Here is a 22,037-nt window from a genome sequence, read left to right as displayed (position 1 = left end):
CAGTTTTCCCAGCAAGGCAGTGTGGTTTCATGATCCCCTCTGGAGCTGCATGGCATCTCCAGGAGCACTCAATGCAGCGTTTCCCTGGCCCAGCTGATGCCTACTTGTGCAGGGCAGAAGACAAGTTCTATTGTGAGAGCTGAGAACGAAACAAAACCCTTCCCACTATCACCCTCGGCCAGCAGGTCAAGGGAACACACTCAGAGGATCTGCAAAGTGTGAGAGCTTCCATTATGCAAAGGCCAGAATGTGCAGAGAGACTTTTTACTACTGCAGAGAAGAGGTGAGAATGACGAAGCTTGCATGCATGTGAGAATATTTTACTGCAAAGACAAAAGAGTTATTTTCAACCACTGAATGCAAAGGAGTACCTGAGCATCAGTTGTTCTGGTTTTTCTTTCAGGGGGGTGAAATAAAGTACAAACCATTTCACATGAGATTGTTGATAAAATTAGCAAAACTATCTTAGCTGTGGCAACTTGCATTCAGCATAAGCAAAATAAGAATTTATTTATTCCATGAAAATTTATGGTAGTTTATATTTGTATTAGTCTGAAACTTAAGTGTAAAGAAGGGATTGTGTCTTCTTCATTTAAATTAAGGGCAACTCTGAGGGCAACTCTGCAGTTTGGTAGAATACAAGTTTCATTGGATAAGATTAAGTATTTGTGTAACTGAACCCATCAGGCCTCCTGGGATGGCTCTGGTGAGGGGCTGTGCACACCCTGTGTGCCTGCAGCAGCTCACCGAGCACAGCTATTCTGATTTTCTCCAGCATGCAACTTTCACAATCCCATCTTCACTATCAGTTCTTACTCTGCAGAGTACCACCACAACACAGAGTTGGATCATTATTTCTTCTTCTTGTCTTCCAACTTCCATAAATTTCTTCTTGCTTGCCCTAAATCTTAATTTTCTGGGCTCCCAGCCTAGAGTTTCAATTACTTTCTGATAACTCGTATAGGTCAGTACTAAAGTTCAATGTCATCTCTAAATCTATTATATATGGTCTGTTTTCCTCCATGATTCCTTCTGTTCATCCCACTGATGAAAACAAGGCTTGGTATTGGAAGGAGAAGAGCAGCAGCACTGACCTATAAATAAGGGGGCAGGAGAAAGTGCAGGAATTATGGAGGGATTCACTTGCTGAGTGTCTGAGAGAAACATTGATTCAGAAATTGGAGAAGAAAATGACGAGGCGCTGGAAGTGACATTTGCTAAGGCCCGGTCAGATTTAGATTGGAAGGAACACAATGATCAGCTCTTCCTAAGACAGATGTCAGAGAAGGACAAGAGATAACTGAGACTGCCACAACAATTCCACAGAGGAGGTTTTGATCGTGCCTGTTTGTAGGAAGAAGATAGAACAAGGGAGAGAATGTGTAGTTCTTGTGACAAATTGATCAAAGTGGCAGCAAACATCTGCAACAAGTCAGAAAGAGGCCCAAAAGGGAACGCTGCAGAGTCAGCACAGATGTGAGGATTACAGGGCTGCTCTTCTCAGGCGGAAAACAAACGAGAATCTACTTGTTATGAAATAAAGGATGGCTTTAGCACTTCACAGGATGAACTGAGACACTGGAAAAGCCCTCTTACACCAAGTAGCATCCTGCAGGACTCTGTCAGCATTTGGGGGGGACTTTTCTTCATCCCTTGATCTTCACTGTCTCCCAACAACTTTACAGACAAGCTGTAGGCCACAAGTACCTAAGGGCTGGGAGAGTTAACTACCTGGGAAATGATCATCTGACCCACTGCAACTGCTGAAATCCTACAAGCTCTGGGAATGTCCCCCTCTGCACCTCCATCTGAATTCACTGCTCCTCACTCGGGCTGCCAAAGCCCAGGGCTGGCAGCACTGAAGATATGCTGCCAAAGTCATCCTTCTCCTCTGGAGCTGCTGAAAGGAGAACAGTTGAAGAGAATCTCCTCATGAACCATCGTTTTATTATTATTGATGCCATTTGATTATTTGATGAGAACCTATAATGCACACGCAAACATTCTGAGCACCAAATTATAAATACAGGAACAAAGGTCTGCTATATTTAGTATTCTCCACTTACAAGCATTTCTCTTTCTTCAAGGTCTGATCCAAACCAAACTCATAATTCTGACAGGAATAGATGAAAGGATGAAAGCAGCACATGACTGCATAGAAACAGAACAAAACCAAACAAATACATACTTCACCAGTGATTATTGTACCATTACTCTGATCTACTGCTGCTCACTTAAAGAGGCTAAATAAAAAGGCAGGCAAAGCCCCAGTTGATGCTGATCCTTGTATTGTAAACTGCTGCAGCTGAAACAGCAGGGAGCATCTTCAGCAATATCCAAAGTTATGACAGGACAAATAGGGAAAAAAGGTAACAGCAGCAGCACACACCTGTGGAAGATCACAGATCTAAAGTATTTACCTTAGTAAGCTTTACACAAATGAATAAATAAGAATAAAGGCACTGAGATACCACTCAAAACATCAGCCTGGTGGACAGCAATGACTAAGAAGGAAATGCCACCTTCTTTGTCAAGGGAATTCACAGTGATATTTTCTTTGTGCTTTTTATAACATGAAATTGGTTCCAAGTCAGACTCCACTTAATTTAGAATGAAAGAACCTAAAGGCTAACAAACAGGATTGTGTCTGGTTCGCTGTGTGTTCATACAAGTTAGCTCACAAGTCAGAAGAATCCATTTCTTTTGACTCTTTCAACTTCCATGTCCCATCAATAACACAGGGACCAGCCAAGAGTCTCTTTCACCATCTCATTACCCCCACTGCCCACCACATTCACAACTTACCCAGACTGAAGGAGCCTAAAATAAACCGCAAAGACTTGAAGGGGCAAAGGAGGAATGAAATATTTCTCAGATCTGTACCATCTGCCAAGAAACCTACTTTTTCATAAGTGGTTTGTTGCATTGGTAATACTGACATTGAAAATATTTTCTTTAATACTTTATTGACACCAAATACAACAGAAATAAATACAAAACCATCTTTATGACATCTTCTTATAAAAGGCTTTTTATGTTCCCTTTACCATGCTGCTGTTTGAAAAGGCTTAGATAGCACATTGATTGTAACATCAGGGGATGGCATCTACTCAATCCCTTAGAATATTTTAATCACACACATGCTTTCATCAGATCTTCATTTTTTCCTTACCCCACTCTTCTTTTCTATTCTTACAGGCCTCTGAGCAGCTCATCTTGTCCAGCAATCAGAATGTCACATTCCAATATTTAACACAGATGCTAGAAATTAATTATTATCATGTGGTAAAATGTACAGCAGATGCTGTAGAGCTGCAAGTAAACCAGATTCTGCTCTGAACACCTTGTATTCTGAGCAGACAAGACAGTCTAAAAAAAGGGAAAGCAGGGAACTGGAGTGGTTTTTCAAAGGTTACAGGAAGCCAATGGATACCCTCACTCCTAAATCACCATCATGAACCACTACATTCCCCTGCTCTCATAAAGAAGAGAACTCTAACAAGGTAAAATGATTGCATTTTTGTAAAAGGATAATAATGCCTGACTTTAAAAAAATGGGCTGGAAAATAATGCTTTATAAGGTCGTTTACAATAATAAACCAGTACTATTAGAAGGCCACTCCAAGCTATCAGTCATTTTCCCACTTCAGAGCCTATCAAACAGAGATATTTCTGCTCCACAAAATATCAAACAGCATGAAATCCTCAATTTTGTGGGAGATGCCAATGTTCGTGTGTGGCTTGTCTGAAGAGATTTTGTTTATTTTTAAAAACACTGAGCATGCTGCCAGGGCTGTAGTACAGGCTGGCTCAGTGGAAACCCATTAAAACCACTTTGCTGGGCAGATGGTGTCAGAGAGTCAGGAGCACAGAACAGAATCCCACTGTGCACAAGTGTTCAGTATGCAAGAAACCATCTCCTATCAGACAGTGCTGCAGGGGACACAGGCAGCCACAGAGGAGAGCCGAGCGCAGCAAAGGCAGGGGAGGCTCACAACCCAGAAATGTGGAAAAGGACATGGAACAAGCGAGCATGAACTGCAGAACCTTTCTGGCCCCTTCTCATATGCTCCTTCCAGAGAAGGAAGGACAGGTGTGCTCAGTGTTTTCAGTGGCTAATTCTGCAGGTGAGCACAGCACCTACAAAGCCTGGGTTAAACAGATCCTAAACAGAACACACACAGGGAAAATGAGTGTAAAACTATTCCCTGTACTCTGCACCACGTTTGGCACTGAACCTGCAGTGTGTGGGCACTTTCCTCTGCTGGGCACAATCAGCTGCTTGGTGCTGCCCCAAGTCCTGCATTGAGAACCACATAAAGAGATCCTTCTTCATCTTCAGAGCTACAGACCTGTGACCCCGAGCAAACTAGATCCTATTCTTATGTCTGAGAACAAGGTAAGGATGACAGGAGTGTAACTGCAGGTACATGGTGTATTTACAGATTTATCACACTGCAAAGTTTTGCAGAGCTGAATAGTTCTTTCAACAGTAGCTCAAAACACAATCTACAGAAACAACATCAAGCAGGAAAACCTGACAATATACCCAGTGGTGACAGCAAAGTAGGAAGTTAAATGTAGGAATCTGACACACACAGACAAGAAAGATAACTACCCCACGTGTACCAGCAAATCAAAATTAACCAAGCAAGGCTGATTACATTAGGACAGAGTTGTAACGCTAAAGGATAAATACAGATATTGCAACTGTAAGCAGATGCAAATCACCATTATTTTCATGAAGACAAGCAGAATGAGTCACCATGGCTCAGCAGAAAATGGAGGATACAATTATGTGCTAATCCAGAATCTTTAGTACGGGAGTGCTCTGAACACTAAATGGGATTGCTTCTTCCCTATATTGTGGATTAGGTCAATATTCAGAGACACTACTAGTTACCTCTGCCAGCTTTGGGTTCCTCCTCTTGCACAATCAATTTACATAATGTTTACTGAAAACATAAAACTACACTTTTAAAAATATAAATAAAAAGCAAGTGATGTTGAAGGCCCACAAAATTCAAGGTTTTGAGACCATTCAGCATTAGATGACACTGCACTCTGTGACTTGGAGGATTTTTTTAGCATGCAGGACATGCAGAGTCATCTGTGTGATTATCTGGACATCTGCCTTGCTCCTCAGCAAGAGATCTGCAGACTGTCTGCTCAACAGTCTGCCTCTCTTGAAAGCAAACACTTCAAAGGACAAGATGTGGAGCATCCTGGTGCAGCTGGAGAGGAGCTCCTGTTGCTCCTTAGTCCGTCTCAAAGCTGTGTCCCCCAAGGGTAAAGAGTGTGTTGACATCTTTCCACACCTCTGCTTGTGGTGCTTGTTATTATTACCCCTGCTGCCTTTTTATGCATACCCAGCTAACTGATTGCCTCTGTTGTTTTTATAAGAGCTACCTTATTCAATATCCTTCCCCTTCCCACAGTTTAGAATCTACGGGGTCATTTTCAGATGTGGGTCTGTTTTGCTTACGAACCATTTCCATAGTCAATTTCTGAGACACTTCTACCAAAACATCCTTGTAGCAAAGTCTTTATTTGCAAATAAAACCCCAAATAACTAAACAAACCAATTCAAAGTAACTTTAAAACCAGAGCCAGATGGGCCTGAGAGAAAGTGAAGTGACTACAGGAGGAGGAAAGAAGCCTTCTGTTTTGTGAATCCAGGAAAATATGGCAACATTGATGACTCTCCTACCAACCTTTTATACACTGCTTGTACGAGAAACCAAAGTGCATTTTGCTGAGCCACTTCCAGGGAGACAATGGTCTGCAGCACAGAAAACTCCCTCAAGGATTCTCTCTTGATGAAAAAAGCCCAGCAGCGAGGGTGTGAGAACAAACAAGCGTTCTCTGTGTGCAGAGCGGAAGCTCTGAGGCAGTTAATTGACCCCAGAGTGCAGATGCCATAAGTGACTGGCAGGGTTCTCCTGCTCAGTGGTGATTTAAACAGCCTCTGCTGCACTGGATCACAAACACTCAGCAGTGCCTGTGGCTGGAGCACACAGGCAACACCACACTGCCCACAGCAACACTTCCGAGTAACCACAGCTAGTCTCACTACACTGGTTTTTCTCTTTCAAGGAAAAAAGCCATCTGACCTCCCGAAAGAAATGCAGAGCATCTTACACAGTGCCCTGGTTTTGGTATTGTCACAAAGGTCTTTGTTTACAAGCAGGCACAAACTGGGATGCAGTCTGAAAGCAGCCTTGTTACTTCCATTTCCTCCCCTCGGTTTTTTCTCCCTTGCACGCAGAAGGTTTCTGGCACTGGTTTCACAACACTGCTCAGATGTTCTATGAATCACCACCGGTGTGTGGGCTACAGGCTGAAAAATACCACTGCAGAAAACTCTGTCTAGTCTGAATTGAAGCCTGCTGAAGGCACTGAAACGCCCTGACTGACTGACTGACTGACTGCAGTGGGCTCAACAGCAGGGTGCAACTCATTCCATTGCAGAGCCCTGAGTTACAGCCTCCCCTGGGTCCAGCTTAGGCACAGGACTAAAGCAAGAAATGGAAGTTTGCATTGGTACCACACAGGCTGTGCTTTGGAAGATGAACAGTTTCAATCCCTTGGCTCTGTGGGACCATCAGACCAACACCTTACACCAGAATTAAGTCTATTCAATAAAAGAAGAAATAAGGGACATGAAAGGGCCAATCCTCATTCTGCAGTGAACTGTGCCCACATTTCAACCCCGGGGCAAAGTAGCCTAACATCCTCAAATATGTACTTTAAACTGCTCATGATAATTAGTGTTATCTACATGTCTCGGACCTACTTAAAATCCACTTCATTTGGAGCTGCCATTAATAATGCAGCAGGCAATACTACAAAGACTGGTGAAAATCAAATAATTTAATGTACCACTTTATAAACCAAACTTGTGATGAATCTCAGCTGCCTCTTCAGCTTCCCTGCAATCAATCTGTCTGCAGTCATGTTTATGTATCCTAGGACCCGTGATAGACTGCCACTAGACTTGGCATCCACAACCACCTCAGGAGCTTGATTTAATGTGAATGCAGCATGAAAAATCAGATTATCTTTTGATTCTCTCCTTTATTAAATAAAACTGATCTTTATTGAATAAAGCTGCTTTTATTAATATCTAAAACATTGGTTGGTGTCACAGAGCCTGCCTGTCCTAAGGAACTAATAAAAGAAAAGACAGAAGTAAAAAATGAGAACATTACAGGGAAATATTAGAAACCAAATCACATTAAGCCAGTATTGCAGCTGACAAATAAAACACGGGTCTAGCTGTGGAATTTTTTGTTCAGTATGAATTTATTATTTTTACTGAAAGAAAAGGAATCAGAATAGAGTTTTTCCCACAAATACTCTGTGGCAAGAAACACAGCAAGAGTGAAAAAGTGGAAATGGTGTTCCCCTTCCCTTTTAGTGTATCAAACAACTTCAAGTTCAATGCAGCTGGGACAAAGCACAAAAACTCTGGGTTTAAGGAAACTTCTTGAACTTTAAGCTGGAAAGATTTAATTTATTTTGGGGGTTTTACAGAAAACTTTTGGGGTTTTTGGCCATAAGCAGAGCTCACAGGAAAAGCTCCTACTGACCACACGTGTACTTTATGCTCACGTGAAAGCAGCAAGCACCACATTTCCCATCCAGACCAACTGCACAGCTGGAGCTGATGCCAGGAATGGGTCTGTCCACAAGAAATACCAGCACTGTTACTTTGAGAAGAAGAATGTGTCCCTCGTCATCACAATCACAATCAGTCAACATGAACTGTAATTCAACCCTGAACTCTTGTCTAGCCACCACCAAGAAGGAGTGGAAAAAAATACATCTCATAAATCAAACAATCTTTGATTTTAATCCCATATACAGAATTATAACCCATTACTAATATACTACCACTTTTCTAGAGGAATGAACCAAAACTAGACATTTGGGGGTTTGGTTTCCTTGTTTTCCCACACTCACTTTGCCGTAACAGGAGATCTGCATCACTGCTCATGTGCTCTGCACATCTCTAGCTATGGGGAACACCCTGAGGGGATACAAGGAAATCCTGCCTAATACACATGCCAAGCCTCCATTTCAATTAAATTGAGAGAAAAAGAAAATCCAACCAGCAGCTCCATGGCCTGAAATATCATTAGAGAGCATCTTGCAGGAAGATTTCTGCCCAGGATGACACAGAAGAAATGCTGGCAAAATGCTCAGCAGAAGACAAGCAGAACAAGCCACTAAAATATTCACTTGGTTTTTACTGTCAACTTAAACTTGAAATTTGAAATCAATGAAATCGGGTTTTATATGGAGACATTCATCATGAAAAAGGCTCCTCAATCTTTAGTTTCACAATATACACCCCAAAAGTGTTTGGCATCTTATGGGAGATGCTGGTTTTATTCTAGACTTAAGCCAGGCATGGAACCTAGAGCTCAAATAAAGTATTGAAGTTCCTATTGTACTCCAGTGGAGCTGATGAATTTCCATTTAAGCAAGAGAACAAAACACCCACATTATTGTGCCTGTTGCATATAGTCTGTTTTCATTAACGTCAGCTGGACCTGGTTATTTTTTGACTGAAGACTTCCCAAGAACTTCTTCCCACCTTTGACAGCAAACACTGAACTGACCGAGGGCCAGCACTGGCCCCCTAGGACTGACTCAGGAAAACTGTGCTGAGGACAAAGCTGTGAACTGCAGTTCCAGAGCATGATCACCTCTGCCCTGACACATCCACCTTCTGTGAGACTGACAGTGCATTAACACACGTGGATTCTGTCATCACTGACAAGATGGCCTGAGAGGATCTTTAGCTCATTATTGAAAACAACATTTCATTTCTCAGGCTGGAGCTCTGCATTTTACAAGATAAAAGCAAAGCAAAATCACAATAGTATTCTCAAGTCTTCAACATTATTACCTGAAAGATTTGGAAACGGTGCAGTACAAGGTGTGTTGCCATGGTTCTGAGTAATAAGCAGCAGCGCTATACACAATAGACAGCTGATTGCTGTTGCATGTTAAAAGCTTTTGTATCTCCTTAGGAAAACTTTGTCATCGTGTCATAAATGAGAGAGTTTTTCTATTAGCAGCAGAAAAGCATCAAAGAAACATGCCCTGTAGTAGTAATCATGCCTGATGTGTTTTTTGTCTGTTCATCTTACTGCGTGGAGGGGGTGGGAATCAACCTTTTACACTATGAAGTTCGTACTATAAATCTCTGGAACACTCTGGTCTTTCCAGTGTGTTAAGGCATAGCAGTGCAGATGGAGCCTGTCACCAAAGAGAAAATAAACGATTGCATTAAGGACAGATATCCGTGTCACTGAACAGCAGAGCCCTGGCACTCCCACAGCAGTGGTGTCTTGGATACCCGAGGTGCAAGATCCACAGCACAGCTAACGCCAGTGCTTCTGCTGGGATCTCCTCATCTCAGGTTTCATGGAATCACACAATTCTTTAGGCTGGAAAGCCCCCAAAACCATCGAATACCCTTGCTAAGCCAGCGCTGCCCCGTTCACCCCGGACCACATCCCCAGGCACCCCATCTACAGCCCCTTAAATCCCTCCAGGCATGGGGACTCCACCACTTCCCTGGGCAGCTGTGCCAGGGCTTGACAGCCCCTTTGGAGAAGCAATTTCTCCTAATACATCTTTCAAAAGAGATGCAAGTAACATTTCAGAATGAAATCACATATGAATGCTATAATTGCTGAGTTGGCAATAAAAGACATGCTGTATTTGTAAAACTGAAATGCCATTTATTCCCACCCTGGAATAAACTGCAATCTCAGTCCAACATTATGTGAATACGGTGTTAGGGCAGCAAACTCAAACACAGCAAAAGCCAGGGAATGAAATGAAGTTCATACTCTTACTGCACTGTGAGCCTATCCAAAGTACTGATGATATTGCTTATAACAAAATACATCATTTACAGCCTGGCTGGGCAATCACAAGCTACTGGTGTGCAATGTGAATGAAGCAATCTCTTGAAAAGACTCTGAATTCTAATCCCTGCTGCTAATGCATTTCCAATTGCAACTTTAGAACAGGACTTACGTAGGCACTGCATTTAGGAACATTTGAGAAGACTTATAATTTTGTTCCTTTCTTTCTTTACCTGTTCTAAGGAAAAAAGGAGGAGAATGGAATTTGATACAGGGAAGCATCAGAGAGCTAGGTATTCTGCCTTCAGTCAGTAAGTTCAGTTGTGGATACAAACTAATTAGTAAAAATAACTCACTTAATGAAAAAGTGCTGATCTCTGGAAGTGTAAAAGGGCATTAAGAATAAGTAATATATTTTTAATAGGGATATTTATAAGCAGGACTCTTTACCAGTATGTTTGCAGAATCACAGATTAAATGCATATGCTTTGATTCCCCTCTGAAGACTAAACCACATGAAAACTTTGTTTTCCTGCCAAAATATAACTGCTGATGCACAGTATCTGCTCAGTAGATATGTATACTTCTCCTAATTTATATTTCACAGGAGTGCTCAGAATCATCTAAATTAAGTATTGCAAAAAGTGCATTCACCTTTTGGCTGATGCCCTGAATGGAAACTTTTAAGTTCCGAGGAAGCTTTAAATGCACACAAAAATATGTGCACTGCCTGTGTGCTGGTTTTCTGATTTGAACTGTAAACAAGCTCGAGAGCTCCAAGAAAGAATCACTGAGTTGTGTGAAGTCATGCCATCAGGACATTCCAACTCTGTTCAGCATGCAGGATATCAGACACCTGCTACAGCATCTCATCAAAGCTTTGAAATGTATCACTGTGTACCTGTTTCTTTGGTCCAGTAAAACACTGCCAGCCAGTCTGAGATACAGGAATTTTAATCTGAAAAATGGCACAGAAGGTAACGGTGGGCAACCAAGTCCAATAGCCTGTACCTCTGGGGATTTCAGACTTCCATACCACAAACCCTTCATAATCCAAAACAGAGCTATGCTCAGCAGCAGCATCTTCTACCCCACCAAAAGTACAGTAAGGAGGTAACAGATGCCTCAGGAAACCGCCAGACTGTTTGTCATGGTCAGCCAAGGAAAGATCCTTCCATTCAGGCTTTCCCATCGCATCCTCTGTGGTTTTGACTAGCACATGGCTTCCCCCAAGTCTTTCCGTCTTGAGTCGTATCAGCACTCAAGGCACTACAGAGAGAGGGGAGAAGGGCTGGCTGTGCAAAATGAGGAACGAGATGCAGTGAAACAGAAGAGATTAAGACTTACCTTTGGAAAAAACTGCTGCCAGGCTCAAGAGGAGAGGCGACAACAGATGCCCCATATTGCTAATCCCGGAAGCACACATCCTACGGTTTGTGGAGCACTTAGGGATCAGTTTCACACACTTGGTAGTCAAAATCAAAACCGTTCAGCTGGAGAAGCTACATTTTCAGAAAAGGTCATCTGGAAAGCGCAAAAGGAATTTCCTTCGCAGAGAAGACTTACTTCTTTAGCGTTAACCCTCCCCCTTCCTCCCTCCTTTCTTCCAAACAGATGATGCTGTGGAAAAGCCCCCCTCTCCCGCAATAAATAAGGAGTCCGTTTGGGTTCGGATGCCGGCGCGGAGCCGCAGCCGCCCGAGGCGGGCGAGCAGCGCGGTGCCCGGCAGCGCCGTGTCCGTGTCCGTGTCCGTGTCCGTGCCGGGCGCGGGCAGGGCCGGGCTCGGGGCAGCGCCCGCCGCGGGACGCGCTTCACACGGGCAGCGCCCGCATCGCGGGGAGCGGCGCGGCGGCTGCCGGGCGGCACCAAAGTTTTCCTTTAGGCGATGCCGATCCGCCCCGCAATCATCCACACGCGCGGGGCTCGGCGGTGCGCGCTCTTTTTTCCTTTCGCTCTTTTTCAAGTTCTCAGTTTCCTCATTGACCTGTCTGACTCTCCGCGCGGCAGGGACATCACCGGGAGGAGGTGACGGCGCTCGGGGCTGCCGGGGCCGGCGGCGGCGGCCGGCGCGCACCTCCCGCCCCCGCGGCCCGGCCCGCCCGCCCGCGCCGGCCCCGCCGCATCCCGGGGGCTGCTCGGGTACCGGCTGAGCCGCCGCCGCCGACAACAACAACGCGGCGCGGCCAAACAAATAAATAAATAACCGGGCCGAGCCAAGCCCCGCCTCACCCCCGGCGGCCCGGCAGCCCCAATCCCCGGGCAGCGGGGCGCGGAGCGGGGCGGAGCGGGGCGGGCCGGGGATGCGCGGACCGGCCCCTGCCCGGTTCCTGCCCGCTCCTCCCGGGCGCGGCGGGAGATGGCAGCGGCGCCGATCCCCGGGCTGGAACCCGGCTCATCCTCGGCGGGCAGGGCCGGGCACAGGGCAGGCGGAGCATCCCCGGCATCACGAGGCGCTCCGGCAGCATCCCCGAGCGGCCCGGACGGACGGACGGACGCGCGCCCAAACACCCGCGGCATCCCTGCGGCTGCCAGCAGCGACGCGCTGGCATGAGCGTGCTGCTGCACGTGGCGAGCCTTGGGCTCCTTCCCTCGGCCCACTCTGCCGTGCTTTCAGCTCTCCCCAAGCCGCTGCAACTGTCGTGAGCCAAATCAAGTGCGGTGCAGGCGGAATAGGGAAATAATGTGAGGAGCGTGTAATGGAATACTTCGTACATGCTGCAAAAACAGCAGCAAAACATTTGGTCTAAAATAATCTCCAGAAGCGCTGGAGGAAAATAACTGACCTCAGGTTTTCCATTACAGAGGGTATCAATACTAACCCAAACATTTGGTCAAACTTAAAAATGAGATCTATATTACTCTTGGCAGATAAAATTGCAGCAAAATGCAATTTACCAGAGCCAAAACAAAACAGAGCAAAACAAAACAAAACAAGAAGTAGCTACAAGAATTTATAGTCATTTTCTTCCTTTGTGGAGTACATGTCTGGGAGCAATAAAAACATTTGTCTGTATATCAACATCCACAACACTGAAGCTGTAAATAGTCTATCAAAATAAACTTTGCACACTTTCTGTTTGCCAACACTGAGAAGTACACGATTACCCATGCAGTGAGAAAAGGCTGCATTTTGTGTGGTGGTGTGAAGTCATTTTAGAGGTTCATGTCAGCTTTGGAAGGATTCCCAGCTCCTGAGAGGCTCCCCAGAGCAGAAATGAAGCACATCTCTAGATCTGGCATTGCACTGAAATGTACCAGCTCAGAATATCCCCCACCTGACAGAGGATAAAGAACTGTTATTGACAGATGTTGTGGCCAAACCTTGCAGTGTTGTACAGCATAGGAGAATCGTTATTAAACAACACTCTATCCCAGATACAGCAGCCATGCTCTGGAGGAGGAAGTCAGTGTCCAGCTTCATTCAGGGTGGAATGTGCCAGGACAACAACCCAGTTAATCTGTGTTCTCGTAAAGAAGCTTCAAAAGAAGTCTTTGCAAAGTATGAAAAGTGCAAAGGAAGAGCTTTCTCTCCAGATACAGGTGTGGGCAGTTTAGTCACCAAAGTAATTTAAGAAAAAAAAGATACTGGAATAATAAGAAAACCAAACCAAGATTCTCTTCTTTTACTTCTACAGTTTCTGCCCCTATGCCTTTACATTGTTCTTTTGTGCACCATTTGGAGATGTTTTGTGCATTGGCTTTTTTAAGGCCTTGCATTCATTCAATGAAGGAAGGGCAGAAGTCACTACAGAAATGCAGAGCGAGAGAGAGTTTTAATGCCAGCTATGTTATGTTTGAAAAATTAGCTTGTTTCCCTTCTCTTCATATTTTGCAACTTCGTTGTTGAAACAATAGGCTTGCAAGAACTTACTTCATTTTTCAGCCCAAATATGGAAACTATGGAACCTAGGATCCTTCATCTAGGATGCTGCTACTCACTGAACAGACTGATTTTTTAATTTGATCTTGTGAGAGGGAAAAAAATTAATCTAAGCTATTACTTTTCCTTAAGGTTTTTTAAAGTAATTCTGAAAGGTCACTAACTAATTATTAAATTTTATGCATCAATACTCTTCCCCTCCAGAGCACTCCACAGACCTTTTACTTTTAGTAGGAAGTAATGGACACTTAATATTTCATCAACAATCTTCTCTTCATCTTTCACTATCCTGTTATCCCCACAAACCAGATTTGGGTCTTGAGTCTCTCTCAAAACCAAGTGAATAAACTGTTGTCTTCAGTCCTTTCAGAGATGAACAAGTGCACCCATTTCTTGCCCTGCCCAGAAATAATCCCACATTTGGTTTAGTGAGCATTTTACTGAAGTGCCAGCTGAAGGTCAGGCCACTGAAATTTGCCCCTGCAGAGCGGGTGTCCCAGTTCCAGTTTGTGCCCACGAGTGCAGGTGGCAGCACATCAGCTGTGCAAACTCTGTCCTGGCCAACGCTTCTGGGATGAAAACCTTTCCTGTGCTCTGCTCATGGAAATCACAGCAATTCATATAACTCATAATGAGAGAACATCTTCCTGTTTCATTAGCAATATGTTATTTTGGCAAGAATGCCTCATCTCTTCTGGGTGATTAACACAACTAATTGTGAAGGAAGAACTGGCATTAGGAAAACATGAGAGAGTGGGGAGACCTGAAAACCCAAACCTAATGGAAAAGGGAGAAAACTGATTAATCCGCACCCAACAAGGTAATGAAAAGATCCATCCTCAACCTGAGACTTCTTGGTTCATCTGCAGTGTGTTACGTCAACTTTATGTCATTAAAATTGCTAATTGTTCTGATCAGTTTATCAATTCCCATTTTTGTTTGAGGTTGGTTTTTCTTAAGCAGCAATGTCCCCTCTTTGACAGGCTAAAAGCACAGGGCTGCCACAGTGACATGGCAAAGAGCTGCACAAGGGAAAACTGGAGCCAGGTACCTGAGCAAAAATGTTCCTCTGCCCAGTATTTCACATCTAGAGAGACAGACAGATAAATATAGATATCTCAATAAATATGTCCATAGAGATAGATAAACAGACATGGAAATACAGAATATGCCTAGTGATCTGAAAGCAAACAATTCATTCCAAAAGCCAGTTGCATTTAAAACTCGTCTCTCAGTGCCCACAGACTGGAAAAACTGAGCATGTTATTGAGTCTTTTAACCTGAGCAGTTAGACATTTTTCTCCAAAAATATTTTTCACTTTCAATTAAACTCTGAGGGAAAAATCCTGGTGCTGCTGAAGTCAGTGCATGCCTTGCCATTGATTTTTACAGAGACAGATTTTTACTCCTATTTTTTTCTCCTTTGCCTGGGATTGCACAAAGGGCATTGAAATGGATTATCTGGGTTTGCAACTGCACAACATTCAAAGAGAGGAACAATTAGAGTCAGAGATTCAGAAGATGAAAAGGCATCAGCATGATCAGCTTGACCTCCTAGCAATTTTATACAATTTCATGTGTTGTCTCCAAAACACTGAGCAGCAATGAGGCAGCAGGTGTACTGTGACTGTCAGCTAGCCTGCACAGTGCAAGTTGTTCCATTGCTATTTCATGTTTCTATCCCTTATTTCCTCAGCGCATCTATCTGTGGTCTGTTGTCTGTTTGTGCAATGCAGAGTTTTGGGGGAAGGCACTTCCTTTGGGTACTCGTGTACCCCACATCTGGGCCAGCTGCGCCACAGCCACAGCTGTGATGCTCCCACAGAAATGCTCTGAAAATCAGAACAGCTTAATGGGAGATGCCACAAAGACCACACTGAGTCACACGCTTCAGTTGCCTCTTAATTTCTGCATCTTACGCTTTTTTGACATTAACCAGCACTTAGATTTTTGTTTCAGTGACAGCAGGATGAAGCATTAAATCTTTGTTAATTTGACTAAAACTAATTCTCATCCGTTCACTCAAACCACATAGGGAAATAAAACATGAAATCACTTGATTTCTTTATAATGCCTCTGTTTATGAGAAAAGCAGAGTCGCTGAAAAATCTTGGCCAGGCTGAAAGCAAGATCTGTTTGACAGCCTGTATTTCTGCTGGCTGTGGCAGTGCCCCTTGAGTGCCATCTCCTAAATGATCAAACACCAGCCTCAGTGGGGAGCAGCGTTCCTACAGCTCGGCTCTGTGGTGCTGGCCTTGCTGTCAGTGCACAACGGCTGGAAAGGTGGTGATGTCAGAATCTCCACTCTCCTTCACTTGTTTCCAATGAAAACTCAGAAATATCTCAGTTCCAAATGATTTCCTTTGTCATTCTAAAAGTGACATAGGACCTTATCAACACAGCTAGGCTCTTATCAGCCAAATCAACAGCACTCTAATAGGCAAAGGTGTATCTAAGAGGGCTTTTTGATTTCAATTAATGAACTAATATATTAACCTGCTTCATCTGACAGTAGGATTTTAAAAGCTGCTGTGGCTGCAAGTTACTGCACTCATATCACAATAAAGCACAATGATTTCTAAGGACCAAATCACACAAGATGCAGAGGCCAGCTCAGAGAAAACTCAATAAATAAACAAACCAGTATGTGTGCACCTCAGGGAAAAGTCAGTATGAGAAGAAATATCTGTATATTGTGAGAAAATGAACAGGTACAAAAGCACCAGTACCTGCCAAGTTACCACAGGCAGAGTGATCCAAGTGGCTGGAATGTCAGTGCTCACAGGCAGTGTCCAACTGGAAATCTGATAGCATTCCCCGGGGAGCAGCTGAAACGCACTGGTTTGTAGGAGCAGATAACGTGAAACAGCAGAACAGATGTTACCCTGCCTGACCTGAGATGTAACTAAAGACAAGTGGATGTGATGCAATCAAGGAAGGCAAAGCCCATTTAAAATTACTCTGGAGATATGAAAACCTCGCCTGCATGTACTGCCAGCTTCCTTCTCTGGAAAACCAACAGATTCCCTTAATTCATCATTTAGATCTTCATTTTCAATATGAAAAAATACTGAAATTACAACAATTCTATAAACAGGATTAAAAATGCAACTTTTATGCCAAACCAACTGACATGTTTTAGTAGAAGGGTCATTAAGCACACTAAATATAATCTGTTACACAATATTGTGAGTAGAAGTCCAATCTCCAGTGATTAGAATTGTTTTTTTCTGAGAACCAGTTGATGCTCTGTGCTCAGCATCTCTTGGAAAGAAGGAGCCCAGTGCTGCACAAAGCTCGCAGGGAGAGCATTTTAGCGCCCCAGGCTGATTCCTTTGACCTGGATCCACAGGTCTGGACTTTCCCGGCCCCCCATGGAACACGAGTTTACAGCCGACCGTGGGTTAGGCTGAGCTACATAAAGAGCACAGCCCAGGAATTTGGAGGGAACGAGAAACCCAAAAACCCGGGGAATAAACACGTATGGTGCCGACGTTAGGGTGTGCACACGCTAGCCCTTACAGCAGCCGCCCGCTTGGCAGCACCAGTGCCCCCGAAAGTGCCAGGGAAACGGGCTGGCGGCTGCGCCACAAGCCAGCCTTGCCCGCCGCAGACGGCGGCACCGATGGAGTGCCAGTGACCCCTAGCGCTGCAGTTACCCACCCAGCCTCCCGGCGCCGTCCCGGCATCCGAACTGAATGTGCATCATAAATGTATAAATTAGAGTGAAATAAAGGGCAGGAGGAAACAGGAAACCAAAGGTGTTAGAGAAAAAAGCAAAACTTCTAGTTTTTAAACTTTTCCATTTCTTGATATCAAAGAATAGTTAGCTGGGTCCCTTAAAACACACTGACTGTTCGTCTTCCTTAATATGGTTTCAGAAAGAATGGGATTACTTAACTTGCTGAATTATACAGGAAATATTTGTCTGGTTCCCATTTCAGATCTCTGTTGGCTACTAAAGAATTTTTGTTGCCGAAAATATCGGGTATGTTTTTCTGCAATAATTTGTCTTCATACGAAATTCTGTGTGTTTTAGATCACACTGTGTATTTAGGGCTGGTCTATAAAGTGTAAGTCTAATTGATTTTTAATAGAGGATAAATGTTTGTAAGGTCTAATTAAGTCTGTTATTTGCTTATAGGAAATATCCAACAGTAACGTGATTATTACATTTTTTACTATTATATCCATGTTGTAATGCTATTAGAGGTTAATAATTTATTGGCTCTTTATAAAATATTTATTAGTGGAAGATCCAGTGTAGCAAAATGAGTAGTTACATAGAGCCAATATTACATAGTAGTTACATAGAGCCAAATTCAAACCTACTGTAGAAGACAATGAACCTTTAACCTCCAAATCCAGATTTTCTAACTCCATTGCAGAATGATAAGAGATAGGAACATCAAACACATCAGGAGGAAAGATTTGCAATACAGAAACATGTAAGATTTAAACGTAATTTCCATAAAGACATTTTAAATTAAACAGTTCCTCTTTTTGCCTTCTTCTGTGGTTTTTTGGTGGTTTGGGGGGTGTTTAAGCTGTCTAGTATAGCCATAGTCCTCTTCCTCCCTTACATTGCAAATACCAGAGGCAACCAGGGCAAGCAGGTTCCACAAAAGGTCTTAAAGGACTAGCAGGGACACTTGTGTGTAAGTTTAACACCTGTACCTGCCCTCTCCAAAGTGTCAGTCAGCGCTGAAGGGCTGAAAGCCACTGAAAACAATTAAAGTGTCTGCAAACTGATTACTGAACTAAGCTCCTGAGGTCTGTTCAGTTCCCCTCATTCTCCAGGGATCTTAGCCACTGGTTTTGACACAGAAAATGCTTGATCAGCAATGAGGAATGAACAGGAGGAAGAAGAATTCATTACATGTATAATGCACATATTTACTTTTCAAGATTTCCTCAAAGCAGGCAGAAATTGCATGCAGTTCAACTCCAGTCACACTGAAATTGTTGCCTTTTTTTCCAAAGGCCTCATTCTTATCACAGATGGGAGAGCATATGGTAGGAAGCCCTTACACTATATTGCAAACAGCTTCCACACTATAGTAGATTTCATATTGAAACTGCAGTGTCAGTAAACGGGAGGAAGCAACAGAAGATATCCAGAATATTTTAACCTTCTCACTATAAACATTGGCTGTCCTTGCAGTTGGAGCTGCTGGAGAAGAAATTGGGGAGGGGAAAATTACACTAGCTTTGTGAATGTGTGACAAAAAAACCCCCAAACCAACAACTCTGAGAACAAGATCCTGTGCAAAAGAAACAAATTTGCATGCAAAATTGGGAAGCTGAGGGATTAGAACCAGCAATGAATGTACAGTAGCAAAGCTGGAAGAAAAATAAATTGAGAGAATAAGATGGTTCGGGAATTTAAGAAGAAGATTGATTTTTTTTTTCTTTTTATGGATTAACTTTAAACCAGGGTTACCAGGAACTACCTATGATGCTTAACACTCCACTGAAGGGAGCTGCTGGCCTTTGGTCCCACAGCACTGCTGTTGTAATTACCTGTCCCCAAGCCACAGAAGAGGCACTAGTTTGTTGGCTGTTACGTTTGTTTTGTGAATAAAAGCTAGCCAGCAAAACCAAGAGCCCACTGAAAGCCACGTGGAGGAGATGAAAGTTTGGATTTCTCTTTCAGTTTCTCCCAGGAAAGCGGAATGTAAATGTTTAAATGCACGGCCCTGAGTTCAGGGTGCGTGCAGTGTGACACAGGAGCGAGTCCTGCACGGGGGCTGCCAGGAGCAGTCACAGCTCACAGTTCTGCAGCCACCAGAACACACATTAATGCCACCCCACAACACCAGGGAAGGAGCTCAGCCTCTGTCCTCTCAAACAGCCTGGTTGCATCCTTCCCCAGGACAAAAACATCACCTAGGATGAAGGTCTGTCCCAGTGACACCTTTTCCTATATAAGCACAAAGTCCCCAAATAATCAATTACACATCAATCCATAGATATCTCATTGGAAGCAGTTTGTTGTTTGTAAGGAGAGGCCTTCCCACAGCGACCTTCAGCTGCAGTGCATTAGAGAGAATGCACAGGAGAACAGGAACAAAGAAGTTAGCTGATGGTTTCTATGAGGGAATTCTTTCAATACTTGGTTTTAACCACTTCACCCAATTCTCATCTAACTCATATTGGTACATATCATTAAGACATGATTAACTTCAAAAGTCTGGCTTGTGCTTTGCACAAGGAGAAAAATGCAACCTCTTACATCTTTGCATGAGCATCAAAAGACTTTATTTGGCCCAGAGAATTGCCAAAAAAGAGAGCTGCTGTTAATTGATCATCTTAAGTTTTTAAGAATACCTATGGGTAGATCTTGTCACAGAGTTTGTTTTCAAGGATCTCCAAAAATAAGCAAGGATTATCCCAGGATTAGAGCAAATGCAATCTTTATCTCAAAATCACATAAATCTAGATTTAACATTGAATTACATAACTGGCAATGTGCGGTAAACATTGAGATCTCGCCTGAGCAGGTCTGGGATGATCTTCAATGGCAATGCAAAATCACATTTTTCCATAAGGGGTCTCTGTCAGGGGTATGACACTGTAGTGACACTTGAACCTAGTGGTGAAGACATTCACCTGAGAGCTAACAGGGAGTGATTCCCAGTTCAGTTTTATATTCAACACCCACCAGAATTACACAAGCAGGATTCTCAACTTGTCCAAACACTCCAGGACACTTCAGCTCTATTTTGTCTCCTTCCAGACCCAAGTACTTTTCAGTCTTTGTTGTGCTAGGACTCATCTTCAAGAGGAAAAGCAGCACATGGGTATCAGACCCCTCAAAGCTCAGCAAAATCAGGCTTTTTATGGAGTCTGAGCCACAGAATCTGTCTGGGAAAACCCAGGAAATGCTTTTCTATCCCACAGAATTCTGTTTCACCCACAAAGTTAACAGTGACTGCACATTGCTGGCACACTGCTCAATTTCTATAATGCAGATGATCTTCTTGCTCATGGGCATCATGAAAGCTTCACTTTCTTTCCTAGAAGAAACCTAAGCTTTGGGTGTGCTTTTTGCATTTTTTTAAGGATTAGGGAGTTACTCTGCAGCACTGAGACCTCCTAACTCTGGTTGGAAGGTTAAAAACTGGAGCTCTCTTCTGTGATGAACGTCAGCAGATAGAGCTGGTTACAACAGGTCAGGAGGACTTTCCATGCACAGCTGATCGTCAGTGGGAGTCTGTGATCTGGCACTTATTGATCAGACAGCAAATTAAACCTTCAATTTTGTTCAGCATCATTTCAAGGTTTTTTTCTCCAGCACCCTTACAAGTTGTTTTGTACCCAGAAAATTAAAGTGACAATTGCCAGATTAGTGACACCATTACAGAGTGAGTAATTCAGCAGTGCATGTTGAGGTGATTTAATTAAACAGTATCAATTAATATCATGGAATTGATGCAATTCAGATTATTTTACCTGAAGTGCTGATCTATAGGAATGAACACAATTTTTGTTTGCTTTCTGTACTGCTGAGAATCTCAGTCATGGAGTCCAAGGCAAGTGCAGCCTTGCTTATTTGACTGTTTATATAAAGTAATAGCTATTCTGTCACTACCTCATTCTTTTAAGTTTACAGAGCCTACCAATCCTTTCCCAGTACCCATTTCATGTGTGGAAATAAAGCTCTCTTCCTGGAACATTATCGCCCGCTTTTAATAGCCACATTTAATCTTTGTTTAACTAGAAGCATTCCAGAAAAATTTACAAGTACTTGTCAGAAAACATTGGGGGATCTTGTTACATTATTAGAGTTTTATATTGATTAAACACATGGCCTGTAAAAGGTGCAATAAACCAGCTGTCATGATGAAATGGAGCTCACAAGGTAAGCTACATCCTTCTGCAATTCTTATTTTGTTTGAGCAGCTGATTTCATTTTCACGTATTTGTTGTTCTCTCTCTGTGAGCTTGGCACAACATTTGAACTGAAGGATGTGCTGAGGTGCTGTTGTAACTCTGCTGCTGCAGGACAGGAGGAGTCACTGTGCTCAGCCAGAATTACAGCTGGGAGACCAGGACTGGGGGAAACATCCCTGCACTCCATTTTAGAGCACTACAGGGTAGTTTGGATTGAGCTAAACTTCGCAAATGGTCCGGTCAGGGAAAAGTGATTTCTCTCTAACGTCCATGTAGTTAATGACAGAAAAGAAAGCCGTGCACTTCTCAGCAAAGGGGGTTATTGTCTATCCAAAAATGTAGCAAAGCAAACAGCATGAACAGCTAATAAACAC

The 22,037-nt window shown here is 43.3% G+C and overlaps 1 protein-coding gene across 1 annotated transcript in view; it reads right to left on the bottom strand.

Moving 5' to 3' along the window:
* Nucleotides 1-11,333, bottom strand: part of LOC132081425 (transmembrane protein 132D-like) — a 185,319-nt gene extending 173,986 nt beyond the window's left edge. The window contains exon 1 of the mRNA XM_059485140.1: nt 11,235-11,333. Within this exon, the coding sequence (XP_059341123.1) occupies nt 11,235-11,313 (79 nt within the window). The 5' untranslated portion in view covers nt 11,314-11,333. The remainder of the gene's footprint in view (nt 1-11,234) is intronic.
* Between the last annotated feature and the right edge of the window lie 10,704 nt (nt 11,334-22,037).

The sequence above is a fragment of the Ammospiza nelsoni genome, chromosome 18 (assembly GCF_027579445.1).
Source record: "Ammospiza nelsoni isolate bAmmNel1 chromosome 18, bAmmNel1.pri, whole genome shotgun sequence".
NCBI lineage: Eukaryota > Metazoa > Chordata > Aves > Passeriformes > Passerellidae > Ammospiza > Ammospiza nelsoni.
Note: the sequence above shows the minus strand (reverse complement) of the source record. Positions and strands in the feature narration are given on the sequence as shown.